The sequence below is a fragment of the Typopeltis vanoorti genome, chromosome 13, assembly GCF_054136105.1.
Source record: "Typopeltis vanoorti isolate ZY-2024b chromosome 13, IOZ_Tvanoo_1.0, whole genome shotgun sequence".
In the NCBI taxonomy this organism is placed as follows: Eukaryota; Metazoa; Arthropoda; class Arachnida; order Uropygi; family Thelyphonidae; genus Typopeltis; species Typopeltis vanoorti.
In genome coordinates this window covers 73693074-73706682 of record NC_143561.1, presented here as the reverse complement: position 1 = coordinate 73706682, position 13609 = coordinate 73693074, and the positions used below count along the sequence as shown (strand labels likewise).

Sequence of the window (13609 nt, the reverse complement as noted above, 5' to 3'; positions counted from 1 at the left end):
TTATGGTGTGAGTTGCTTGGAGAGACTGCTGCTGGAAGGTAGAGAAGTGAATAGAGAGAATGAATGAGATCGAGAGGGGAGTGATGTGGAAGAGCAGGAGAGTAAGACAGGAGAGATTGAAGAGGTGGATATGAATGGGGAAGTGAGTGGTATGAGTACTGAAAATGAGAGAATAGGTGTGCAAGAGGAGCAGGGAAACGGGGAGGCTCAGGGTGGACAGGGGTACACAGCATGAGAAAGTGGATCCAGCAAGAGGAGGTGAGAGCATGTGTAGGCAGGAAAGGAATGGGATGACCAGGGATCAAGATGAAACAGTTGGAATTGAAAAGGGTTCTAAAATGAAGAAGCAGAAAGGGAAATGGCCCCAGTCCAGCATGGAGAGATCACATCGAGTGAGTGGTATCAGTGGAACTAGCTGTAGATCCAGAAATGAGCTGTTGTGTTTGTATACAAATGCTAGAAGTATAAGAAACAAGGCAGATGAAATGGTTGCACTAATTGCATCTGTTCACCCAAAGATTGTTGGAATAAGTGAGACATGGTTGGAAGATGATGAAATCCTGACAGGAATAGAGATGGAAGGGTATGATGTGTTTTGTGAGGATAGAAGGGGTAAAAAGGGAGGGGGGAGTGCTATTGATGATAGAGAAAGAGTTATGTCTATAGAAAGTAGAGATGAAAGACGGAAATAGTGCCAGTGGTTTTGAGGCAGTATGGTGTGAGATAAAGGTGAATGGAATCAAATACTTGATGGGATGTTGTTATAGACCAGGTAATGTGGATGGTGGTGATAGTGAAATGTATAGTCAAATTATCCAAGCAAATAAGAAAAGGATGATCATTGTGGGTGATTTTAATTATGGCAATATAGACTGGAATGATGAGATAGCAACTGGAAATAAAAAAAATGAGTTTCTTGAGTTTTTGAGAGATAACTACTTCAGACTGTATGTAACAGAGGGCACACAAGGATTAAGGGTCTTGGATTTGGTCATCTCATCAGAGGATGTAATTATAAATGAGGTGTCAAATCATCCACCAATTGGTGAGAGTGACCATGAGGTGATTATTTTTATTTCGCACTGCTGGCACTGCTGGCAACCTGGGTGGTTGCCAGCAGTGCGAGGACTCCTGTGAGAAAAGGGTATATGTGGAACTGCAAAGGGCGGGGGTGATTATGAAGAGCTCAGGAGACAGCTTGAGGGTGTAGCATGCATGGAATGAGAAGTTTGCTGGAAAAGAGATCAATGCAGCTTGGAGGATTTTCAAAAACTATCTAGTAGATGCAATGTCTAAATGTATTCCAAGGGTGAGAAGGTTAAATAAGGTAGGTGTGAGATGGATGAATAAAGAGATTAAGAATGCGATACAGAGAAAAAGTGCATTGTGGAGGCAGCATAAGAGAAGTAGAAATAACCAATTTCGTGAGGTCTACAAAGACCAGGCAAGGAGGGTGACTTGGTTGGTGAGAGTAGCTAAAGAGAGGTAAATAGCAGTTAGCTAATGAAGCCAAAAAGAATCCTAGGGAGTTCTTTCGATATGTAGCCAGCAAAATAAAGAATGATTATGGAAGGATGATATCAATTGGAGAAAATGGTATAAAAACAGCTGTTGCAGAATGTGTGGTGCAGATACTTAATGAGCAGTTCATAAAGATCTTTCAATCTTGTGAATGCGACTTCATGGAGAGATTGAGAGCAGTTGATGATGGGGAGGAGAGACTAACTGTAATTGAGCAAGAGGTGTTTGGGGAGTTGAGTAAACTAGATGTAAATTAAGCTGTGGGACGTGATAATATATTACCACATATTCTGAAGGAATGTGCCAGGGAGTTGACACCTGCTTTGACATATTTTTTTAATACGAGTCTTGCACTTGGTCAAGTTCCTAAAGAGTGGAAGGAGGGCAAGATTGTGCCACTTCATAAAGGAGGTGATCGAAATCAAGCATCAAACTATAGGCCTATCTGTGTGTCAGGTGTTGTGGTTAAGTTGTTGGAGAAGCTTGTGAGAACTAGGATCCAGAGTTGGGTTGGCAACAATGGTATTATCTTTGATGGACAGCATGGATTTGCTAAAGGGAGGTCATGTTTTAGTAATCTACTTACTTATTACATTAAAGTGACTGCTTCCTTGGACAGAGGAGAAGGATACACAGTAATATACTTGGATTTCGCAAAGGCTTTTGATAGAGTAACTCATGATAAATTGACAGTCACACTAGAGCAGATGGGGTTGGATATTAGATTAGTGCATTGGATTGGAGACTGGCTATCTGATAGGTATCAACAAGTTGTGTATGGGGTGCGATATCCAGGAAAAGGAAAGTCACTAGTGGAGTGCCTCAAGGGTCTGTTTTAGGGCCATTACTGTTTAACTTGTATATTAATGATATTGGCGAATATTTGGATGGAGATATTCAGTTGTTTGCAGATGATGCAAAGTTGGGATGAACCATAAAGAGTAGTGAAGATGTTGTGGCCTTAGAAGAAGACTTGCATAAATTGAGTGATTGGGCAAGGAAATGGGGATGTGAGTTCAATGTTGCAAAATGCGAAGTTTTAAAATTTTGGAAACAAAGATGGGATGCAGAATTTATGCTTGGTGAGATTATATTGTTGGAAGTAGAGGAAATAACAGATCTAGGGGTGATAGTGGATAAGGATCTAAAATTTAGGGGACACCTGCAAAATTGTGAAGACAACACAAAGGCTTCTGGGAATGATGCGGAGGACACTGACGTGTAGAAGTAGGAAGATTCTTGTTCTGTTGTATAAGGCTTTGATAAGGCCACACATGAACTATTGTGCCCAGATTTGGTCACCAGGTTTTCAGAAGGATGAAGAGATGTTGGAAAGGGTCCAAAGGTGACTGACTAAGGTAGTTTCTGACCTCTGGAATGTCGAGTATGAGGAAAGATTGAGAAGATGTAATTTGCAGAGTCTGGTGGACAGGAGGAAGAGAGGAGATATGATAGAGACCTACAAGTTGGTAAGGGGTTGTTATAGGGTCAATCGTGGAGAAGTTCTACAGAGAATAGTAGGAGATAAGGGGAGTACCAGAGATCATCCCTGGAAACTGTATAAAGAGGGTGTGAGTAGGAGAGTGAGAGGCAGGTTTTTTTCGTGCAGAGTTGTGAATGATTGGAATGCTTTGCCTCAGAGGGTGGTGTCTGCAAGGAGTTTGAGTGTGTTTAAGACACGGTATGATGAGATGTGTGTGTGTGTGTGTGATAAAAGGACCTCCCAGATGAGTCTTTGACTCCATGAGGTCTTGGGATAATAATAATAATAGTAATATACTTATAACAACAGTTATTCAATTTAGTCAGGGAATCTTGCAAACTTGTAGCGAATTTATTTAGAAGTATAACATCGTCTGCATAAATAACACAATGAGCTGACATTAACATCTCCAATTTTGATATCATGTTTAATACCACTTTCCTTCATAATGTGATCCATGTAGATAATGAATAATAGAAGGGATAATGTACATCCTTGTCTCACACCAGATTTAACATTAAACCATCTTCCTGTACTTCCTTCAATTCTAACTGCTGACTTACAACTCAAATAAAGACTAAGTATTGCTTGATATAATGCCCCCATCGACATCATATAACTGCAGCATATTGAACAGCTTCTCTCTTGGCATCTTGTTATATGCCTTTTCCAGATCTACAAAACTTAAATACATATCTTTGTTATATTCCCATGCTTTCTCAACTATTTCTCGTAAAGTGTAGATCTGATGCTGACAGCCTCTATTTGGCCTGAATCCAGCTTGTTCTTCACCAAGCTTTTCTTCCACAATTCTTCTCAAGCATTTCTCAAGTATACTTGCATAGATCTTGCCAGGAACACTCAGTAGGAAAATACCTCTGTAATTCTCACATTCAGTTTTATTTCCCTTTTTATATATGGGTACTATGAGAGCTATACTCCCATCATCGGGAATTCTTCCCTCTGTCCAGGCTTTCTGAACTATGCAGTGTAGCCACTGTAAGACTTTTATACCACCATACCTCAGCATTTCTAGTCGAATATCATCTACTCCTGCTGCCTTTCCACATTTCAAGCCTTTGATGGCTTTTTCTAATTCAAGTATGTATATGTATTCCTGACTGTATGCCTGTTGAGTGTTTTTTACAACTGTGCTATCACTGCTTGTTTCATTTAGCAATTTTTCGAAGTAATTATTCCATACTTGAAGGTTATACTTTCTATGTTTTTGCCAAAGTCCTCCCATGACTTTTGTTTAGCTAGTTTTACACAGTGTTTCTCTTTCTTGCATTTTTTCCTGTATTCTCTAAGAGCAAATGCTGACTTATTTGCCAGGAACTTTTGATGTGCTTTCTTCTTTTCCTTACCTCTCTACTCTTCACTGCCTCTTTAACTTCCTGTGTCCACCATGCAGTTCTGATTTTTCTAACTTTGCAGACAACCTCACCACATGCCTCTCTGGCTGAATTAATCAGAGTTTTCTTCAAGGCTTGCCACCGAATCTCCAAGGTTTGGTTCCTCTTCTCAAACTCTTTCATTTTTTCTTCAATAATCTTTGTGTATTTTAGTCTACAGTTCACATCTGAGAGCTGCTGCTCAACTTTTATTAGCTTTAAAACTTTCTTGCATGTTATTCTTTTCAATATGAAATTCAATTTTATCCTGCTCAAGACTAAATAGTGATCGCTCCCTATTTCAAATCCTTTGTACACTCTGGTGTCCTGCACCAGGGAGAAAACATCACTATCAACAATAACATAGTCAATGAGACTTTTCTTATTCCTTGCTTCTTCTCTCCATGTGAATTTGTGCACATTTTTATGTTGGAACATGGTGTTAGTAATGACCAGTCTATGTTCTGAGCAGAAATCCAACAGGTATTTGCCATTATTATTAGCTTCGTTCTTTTCTCCAAATTTTCCCAAAATATTTTTGTATGTCTGACAATCATTTCATACTCTGCTATTTAGATCCCAACAAGGGCCAACTTTTCCTTTTTCGTTGTGTCAGTTGCTTTTCAAAAGCATCAAAAAATTCCTCCACTTCTATCTTAGTAGAACCTTCTGTGGGACCATAGGCACAAATAAGTCTCATTGTCCAATTCCCCATTCTGATATTTGCCCACGTCACTCTACTTGAGACTGCCTGCCATTCAAGAAGATTAGCCTCGTATTTTGTGTTGAATACTATGGCTACTCCTTCTTTTCCTTGATTGTCATTTGCTAAATTTGTATTTATTGCTGATAAAGATCTCACCAGGTTTTGTCTTTTTAGTTTCAGTCACTCGTATTATGTCGATCTGGTACTTATCTAATTCTTCAGCTGTCTCCATTTCTTTGCCATTCAGGCTTCTTTTGTTGATAGTACCGATCTTTAACTCTTGGTATGTTGAGTTAGGGTGTGCTTTCAGATTTGTTCCAGTAGCTGACTTTTCACTGTTCGCCTTGGTTCCCTGGCGAAAACAACGGGGGCCTCTTGTTAATGTGGGCAACGCCCCAGCCGGCATGAAATTTTGTCATGTTGTACCATCATTTTGTATTTTGGTTTAAGCCAATAAGAATACAATTTGGTCGACTAAATCCCAAATTGCGAGCCCATCCTCGTTCGTTCAATATCCAGATAGATACCCAACAGGATGCTCCACGAGAAGGTGAGGATTGGACATTAGGTCAGAAGCCCTGGTCAGTTCTTCATATCCCTTTGAAGGCTATTTAGAGGTCTCCTCTCAGCTGTACAGCTTTGTCCCTTGTGTACAAATCAGTTGATTGCTTCAATACATATTCATTTTCTTGCCTTCTGAGTACTTGTAACACGTTAAGTTGACATTGATTCAGATGACATTACATTACTGTTTGAGCACTTGTGGCATGTTACATCTTAACAGTACTTGTAGAGATATATTCTCCAGATAGAAGACATGCATTCAGCATTGCTTTTTTTCTTGGTGAATGACATTGTGGCATGTTGCTTCTTAACAGTATTTGTAGAGATATTTTCTCCAGATAGAACACATGCATTCAGCATTGCTGTTTTTCTTGGTGAATGACTTTTTTTATATAGGTATATATTTTTTATTTTATATATATATATATATATATATAGTTAGATAGACAGATATACATGAAATTTGGCAATTTCCCATATAGATTTCTATTGAGATTTCTAATGGCTTCATGAACAACAAGAAAAATAATAATTTAAAGAAAGATAATTTTAGCATTATTAGATATTCTGGTAATAAGAAACACAAAAAGATTATTCTAATTTTCTTTGGGCCAATTAAGAGTCAAAGCTAGATAACCACAAGGGGATCTCCACTGGCTGCAGCTTCTGACCTGATGTTCAGTCCCTCACTTTTTTTTATGGGGCATTCTTTTAGCAGTTTCTATGTGGATACTTGAACAAATGAGGATGGGCTGGCAATTTAAGATTCATGGCCAAATTTTATTCTATATTGGCTTAAATCCAAGCACAGTGATTGTGTAATAAGATGAAATGTCATGTCAGCTAGAGTATTGTCCAATTAACACGTTCGCTGCCAACTACGAGTATACTCGTAGTTGGTATATGAGCTTCGCAAGCCAACTACGAATATACTCATATGTCGATTACTGACCTCCTATGCCAAGCACGAGTTAACCCGTATTATAAACACGTTAATTTGGACCCTTGGCTTGTGAATAAAGTGGAGAGCACATCTGGGGGGCTTGGTAGAAGGAAAATAATTTCAGTAAAAGTATAGTATATTATGAGAGGTGTTGTTGCGTAAACTGTGTATTTATTAATGCAAATAGAACAATTTTTTGAAGTTTTTTTAACATATACATATATTTATGTACGATATATCATCATCATCTGAGTCATCGCTAGAGTCGTCTATAGGATATAATTATCTTCAGAATCGGAACCAAATAATTCATTCCATTCATCATTGCTCATATTAGTGTAAGCTTCTGATTCTTCATCAGCAAGCTTTCTTTTACTGGCCATGGCATAACAGAAGGTTTTTATTTAGATAATTTTAAATAATTGTGAGCCTAGATGCAATAAACCTTACTGCACTGAATGCTGAACGTCACTGACTCTGAACTCATGTTACACAGTTGTCAGTGCATGTAAGACATAGGTTGGGGGTGATACAAGATTACTCATAGTTGATGTATGAAACAAAATTCTGTCTGATAAGCCAGCTACAAGATAACTTGTACTAACCTTGTAGAAGTGAAAGTGCTTGGCATGCGGTAACAAATTATGCCCGAGGAGCATGGCAGCGAAAGTGTTAAAGAAGCTACTTCAGCTACTTTCATCAGGGAACCAGCATAAACAGCAAAAAGTTAGCTGCTGGAACAAACTTATACTGAACATCAGCAGAATTCAAGATGGGCACTATCAACATTAAAAGGATCAGTAGAAAACAAGTTGAACTGGCAGAATTAGAGAAGCTACTTAACATAATTGATGTTAGTAAAACACAGAAGACAAAAATCAGGTGAGATTCTTTAAACAATTATTACAAGATGATTCAGAAAATAATGATCAAGAAAAGGAAAGAGTAGCTGTAATATTCAACACTAAACATGATGATATGACAATTCTTCTTGAATTGTCATATCTGTAGAGTGAAGTGGCCAGAACATCAAATTGAGGAATCAGACAATTCAACTTATTTGTGCCTATGCTCACACAGAAGTTCTAGTTCTACTAAGAAATAAGAGGAGAATTTTTTGAGTCATTAGAGAAGCACCTGACATAAAGGAAAAGTTGATCCTTCTTGAAGATTTAAAGAGTAAGTAGGAAATGAATACCAGACAATGTATGGGGAAAGTGTTTGGAGAAACAGTAAAGTTAATAATAACGGTAATGGTAACCACAAATCACAGTCACCACAAATTGTCTAATGTATTAATTGTAATAATAATACACTAAGGGTATTTGTTTTGGAACATGGTGTTGGTAATGATTAGTGCCATGTTCCAAAATAAATTCACATGATGAGAAGAATCAAGAAATAAGAAAATTCTCATTGACAGTGTTATTGTTGATGACAGTTTTTCACACTGTATCAAGACATAAAATACAGAGGATTGGAAATAGGAAGTGATCACAATTTAGTTTTGAGTAGGAAAAAATTTAATATCATATTAAAAAGAAAAATTTCTAAGGAAGCTTTAAAAAGAAGAAACAAAGTTGAGCAGTTTTCAGAGATGAATTGAAGAGTAATATACAAGTACTATTCAAGAAAAAGGAAGTATTATAAAAACACCGACCAAACCTTGCATTCTCATTGGCAGACTCCAATGAAAAACATTAATTCAATTAGGGAGGCATATGGTGAAGTTGTCTTCAGGGATGGAAGAAAGTCCTTTTGCACTCAGAAAGTTAGAAGCAATCATGGTTCATTTAATAAGTTCATAGAATAAGTCAACATGGCTCTAAGAGAATACAGAGAAAGATGTAAAGAAGTGAAGCAGTATGTAAAAGTAGTTAAAGCTATGGGAAGAATTTGGTATGAATATAGAAGATAAATATCAAGAAGTTGGCGAGATGTTCTGGAAGCTATGAAAAAAAAAAGCTTAGAAGTAGAGGAAAGCATATTGTAAAATGAATCGGAGATGATAAAGGCTACATGAAAATTAAGATAGTAACATATTAGATGTCTGGAGTAATTAATTTGTAAGATTACTGACTAAATGAGACCAGAAGTGATAGAACAGTGATAGAAATTCCACAGGAATGCAATCAGGAGTACATATCAATGCATGAAGCAGAAAAAAACACCAACAGTCTGAAATGTGGAAAAGCATCTAACTAAATGATATTCAACCAGAAATGCTCAAATGTGGAGGTATAAAATGTTTACAATGGTTGCCCAGCATAATTCAGAAGGCCTGGTTAGAAGGATGAATTAAGTGCCTCCGTAACGCAATTGGAAGAACAACTGTACATTGTGCCCTTCGATTGGAATAGGCCTACAATTCTCGTCACGACGGGAGGAATCATTATCTGGACGATTTCAGTCGAAGGTGAGTTAGCCGATCTCATATGGAGGTAGCAGGGTTTTTTCTCGCGGAAACTCAGGTTTTTTCCTGCATACAGACAAATCAGCCCTTCAGAACACACACAATTTACAGACATAGAATACCAGTTATGGTGGTGTTGGGCAGTAGATGGCGTTGATTCATAGTAGAGGTTCGTGTAGTGGTTGAGACAGTTGTAGGTATTCCTCCCGCAATGAGTCTTCGGACTCCTTGGAGGTGTTAGGAATAATAATAATAATAATAATTTGACTGGAGTCGCTCTCCTAGTCTGCATCTGCAAAAAGGAATTAAAAGCAAATCAGAAAATTACAAACGGCTTTTCCTACTTAGTGTTCCAGGCAAGATTTATGGAAGTACATTTGAGAAGAGACAAAGAAAAATTGTGGAAGGAAAGAGGATTCAGAGGACAAAATAGAGGTTGTTAGGATTAGATTTTCACTTTTAGACAAACATTTAAGAAATCATGGGAATATAACAAGGATCTGTATTCAAGGTTTGTAGATTTGGAAAATGCACATATCACAAGATGCCATTCAGAAAGTCTGTTCAAATTGCTACAGTTTATAGGATGTTATATCATGCAATACATGGTCTCTATTTGAGTTATATCGTGCAATACATAGTTTCTATTTGAGTTATATAACATCCCATAAATTGTCACAATTTGAACAGACTTTCTGAATGGCATCTTGTGATATGTGCATTTTCCAAATCTACAAACCTTAAATACAGATTCTTCTTATATTTCCATGATTTCTTAAATGTTTGTCTAAAAGTGAAAATAACACAGTCCAACACAATTTTTGCTGACTTTTATATGAGACTTGTTTTTTACTAATTTAGGTGCGCTGATTTCAAATATCAAACCTATTTTTCTCTCTCACGTCAGGTTTTTCCTCTCTGGCATTTCTTTTTGCTAATTTGTAAGTTTTTGATAGTTTTAAGGAGGCAGTACTATTTAGAGGATCAAAAAAATCGATTTTTTAATATTATTTTCTGAAAGTATGTACTTTTAAAAATCTGTTCCTAACTTTTTATCAAGAAATTCCAAAAATTATCGAAGATATAGCCTATTATTCAAAGTGGTGTGCAGATCAGAATTGGAGCGCTCACCGCTCTCACTTGTTAGTAAACGAATAAATGCGTAAGAACCTGCAACAGCACGTACTGGTGCTTTGAATGCGAGAGAGGCTGATAATTAGATACATAACTACTTAACAATATTCATTAAAAATTACAAGAATATTTATAAAAAAATAACAATTTTACTTATACATGAGTTTCAGGGAATAAATTTTTGTTTGTAGCAATTTCTGCTGTGTGTTCTGTTTTGGCAATCCCTTTGAATACTCCAGCAGTAGTCGGCCATCATGTGAGAATCCCATCTTCCTTGGTACCAATCTTCCATAGTTTTTAAGTCTTGATGAAATCTTTCGCCTTGTTCATCGCTTACAGCACCTAAATTCTCGGGAAATCTATCAAGATGACTGTATAGGAAATGAAGCTTTATGCTCATGTTGCAACCTAGGCGCTGGAAAATTTCAAGCATTGTTTCCACTAGATCTTTGTAATTGCACTCTTTTTTGTTTCCAAGAAAATTATTCGCAACCATCATAAATGAAGTCCAGGCCTCTTTCTCAATTTCGTTCATAGAGTTGATGAAATTTGGGTCTCTCGTTAAAGTTCTAATTTGTGGTCCATCAAATACACCGGCTTTAATTTTTTCATAACTAAGTCGTGGAAATTTTTCACATATGTATTGGAAACAGTCACCTTGTAAATCTAAAGCTTTAACATACTGCTTCATAAGACCTAGTTTGATGTGTAGAGGTGGAAAAATTATTTTTTCTCTGTTGATTAAAGGTTGATTTATAACATTCTGTACTTCAACATTTAAGGATATTCTAAGAGGCCAATGTTTCTGACTCCAGTGTTGGTTTTTAGCTCGACTATCCCAGAAGCATAGAAAACACGGAAACTTTGTATATCCTCTTTGAAAGCCAAGTAAAAGGTTCACCATTTTAAGATCCACAAGGATGATCCAGTTATGGTCTGTATATTTTAATAACTTCAGAACCTTTTTAATGTCCTCATATGTTTCCTTTAAGTGGACTGAATAGCCAGTAGGAATTGAGCCATATACATTCCCATTGTGTAGTAAGACACACTTGAGACTTCTGCTTGAACTGTCGATAAATAAATGCCACTCATTTGGATGATATTATACAACACTCATTTCAGTTAGTAAACCTGACACATTGTTACGGTAAACAAACCCACACTCGTGTTTAAAATATTGTACAAGATTACTTTCCCTGCTACGATAAAAAGTTATCTTCGTATCTTGCTCCAGTAAGTTTTTTTCATTTAATCTTGAAGCTAACAATTCCGGTGATTCCTTTGATAGGCCCAAATCTCTTACTAAGTCATTCAATTCCGCTTGAGTAAAACGTTGCGATCCAGAACTAGAAAGTAAATTTTCATTGTCTAAATCAACATCCGGGTCTTGCTCCTCAAGAACATCTGGCATATCCCGATCATGCTCGTTCTCAAGTAAAGGAAGTCCTTTATAAATTGTCACGGCTATTTCATTGGAATGAGCAACTGGCCGAATTCTGAGTCAAGATTTGGATACACAATTTTTTTCTTATTCTTCTTATTATAACCAGAAGTCTGAACTAAACAAAAATAGCAATCATCTACGTGATTTTTCGGCTCACGGCAAATCATTGGAATGCCAAAAGCTAATTTTTGGCATTTTCCCTTGCTCCACTGTCATAAATTTTCTACACACGATTTACACACTTTATTTGGAGCCCATGACTTGTCCTGATCTGCAATTTTTACGTCAAAGTATGCAAAGTACACTTTCTTAACGAAATCAGTGATATTTGTCCTTTGACTGTGAACAGTAAAGCTGCCACAAATGTAGCAGAAGGAATCTACACTATTGACACAATTTCGAGTAGTAGACATGATGTATTTTCTTCACTGCTGACTAACATGCAATTAACAAGACAAAAAAAAAAACAAAGGCTTTATTGAAACGTTTTAAGCGCTCATCATACTTTCACGATCGATTAACGATTGACTGATTTCGATCGTTCTTTGTCCACTGTGATGCATATAGCATTCATTTGTTTTAGGCAATTTCATCACCTAAATGTATTAGGTCGGTTATCAGCCTCTCTCGCATTCAAAGCACCAGTATGTGCCATTGCAGGTTCTTACACATTTATTCTTTTACTAACAAGCGAGAGCGGTGAGCGCTCCGATTCTGATCTGCGCACCGCTTTGAGTAATAGGCTATATCTTCGGGAAATTTTCGAATTTCTTGATAAAAAGTTAGGAACTGATTTTTAAAAGTACATACTTTCAGAAAATAATATTAAAAAAATCGATTTTTTTGATCCTGTAAATAGTACTGCCTCCTTAAAACTATCAAAAACTTACAAATTAGCAAAAAGAAAATGCCATAGAGGAAAAACCTGACGTGATAGAGAAAAATGGGTTTGATATTTGAAATCAGCGCACCCAAATTAGTAAAAAACAAGTGTCAGATCATAATCAGCAGAAAAAATATTTTTTGTTGTTGGCCAGTGTAATCCTAACAACCTCTATTTTGTCCTATGAATCCTCTTTCCTTCCACAATTGTCTCTTCTCAAGTGTACTCTCATAAATCTTGCCTGGAACACTAAGTAGGAAAAGCTCTTTGTAATTTTCTGATATGCTTTTAATTCCTGATGTGCTTTTAATTCCTGTCAAACCATCCACCTCCTTTGATTTAAAGGAGGTGTATGGTTTGACATAAAATTACATGGGAAAAGATGGATCCACACTATCTCCTGTTATTTTCATCTACATGGAGCATGATATAGAATCATGCTCCATGGAAAGTGGCATTAGCCTGATATCAAAATTGGATATATTAATCTCATCTCTTTTCTTTATGTAGATGATGTTATACTTCTAAATAAATCGATTACAAGTCTGCAAGATTCCCTAACTAAATTGAATAACTGATGTAATAAATTTGCCATGAAAATTTGCAATAAAAAGACAAAGACTATGAAAATAAGCAAGAACTTGGAAAACATTAGGTGCATCCTGATATAGAAACCTATACAACAAAGAAAATATTTCAGTTTTGTTTTGAGTTTATCTCAAAACAAAATGGAAATATTGTGTTTAATACAACTTTATAATTTTGAATAAAAAAACTGTTATCTGTAAGTTTTATTCAAAGTGAATAACAGAATTTCTTTTTCAGCAATTCAAGTATATAGACATATTGGAGATGTTGGAATGGTCTGGTCTCTACAGAGTATAAAGGTAGATGGGAATTCATAATTTCAGTTTTTTAAACATCATTAGAAGAGTTTATTTTAGTTTTTGCTTGAAAATATTAAAAAAAAAAAGAATTAAAGCTAAATCAGATTAGAAACTAAATAATCACACAAATTTATTCTTAGTATGATAATTTTACCAGTGCATTATCAGTAAAAAGTTCATCAGTGTGTGCGCTTTAATTTTACATTTTGATTATAAATGCTTTAATTGTTCATA

The 13609-nt window shown here is 36.3% G+C and overlaps 1 protein-coding gene across 5 annotated transcripts in view; it reads left to right on the top strand.

Annotated features, from left to right (window-relative positions):
- Window positions 1–13609, top strand: part of Oseg6 (intraflagellar transport protein Oseg6) — a 745559-nt gene that overhangs the window by 375604 nt on the left and 356346 nt on the right. For all 5 annotated transcript variants that reach the window (XR_016549279.1, XM_090403102.1, XM_090403101.1 and 2 more), the window contains one exon: window positions 13314–13375. Coding sequence is in view for 4 of the 5 variants with exons in the window: in XM_090403102.1 (XP_090259228.1) it covers window positions 13314–13375 (62 nt within the window). In the remaining variant the exon portion in view is untranslated. The remainder of the gene's footprint in view (window positions 1–13313; window positions 13376–13609) is intronic.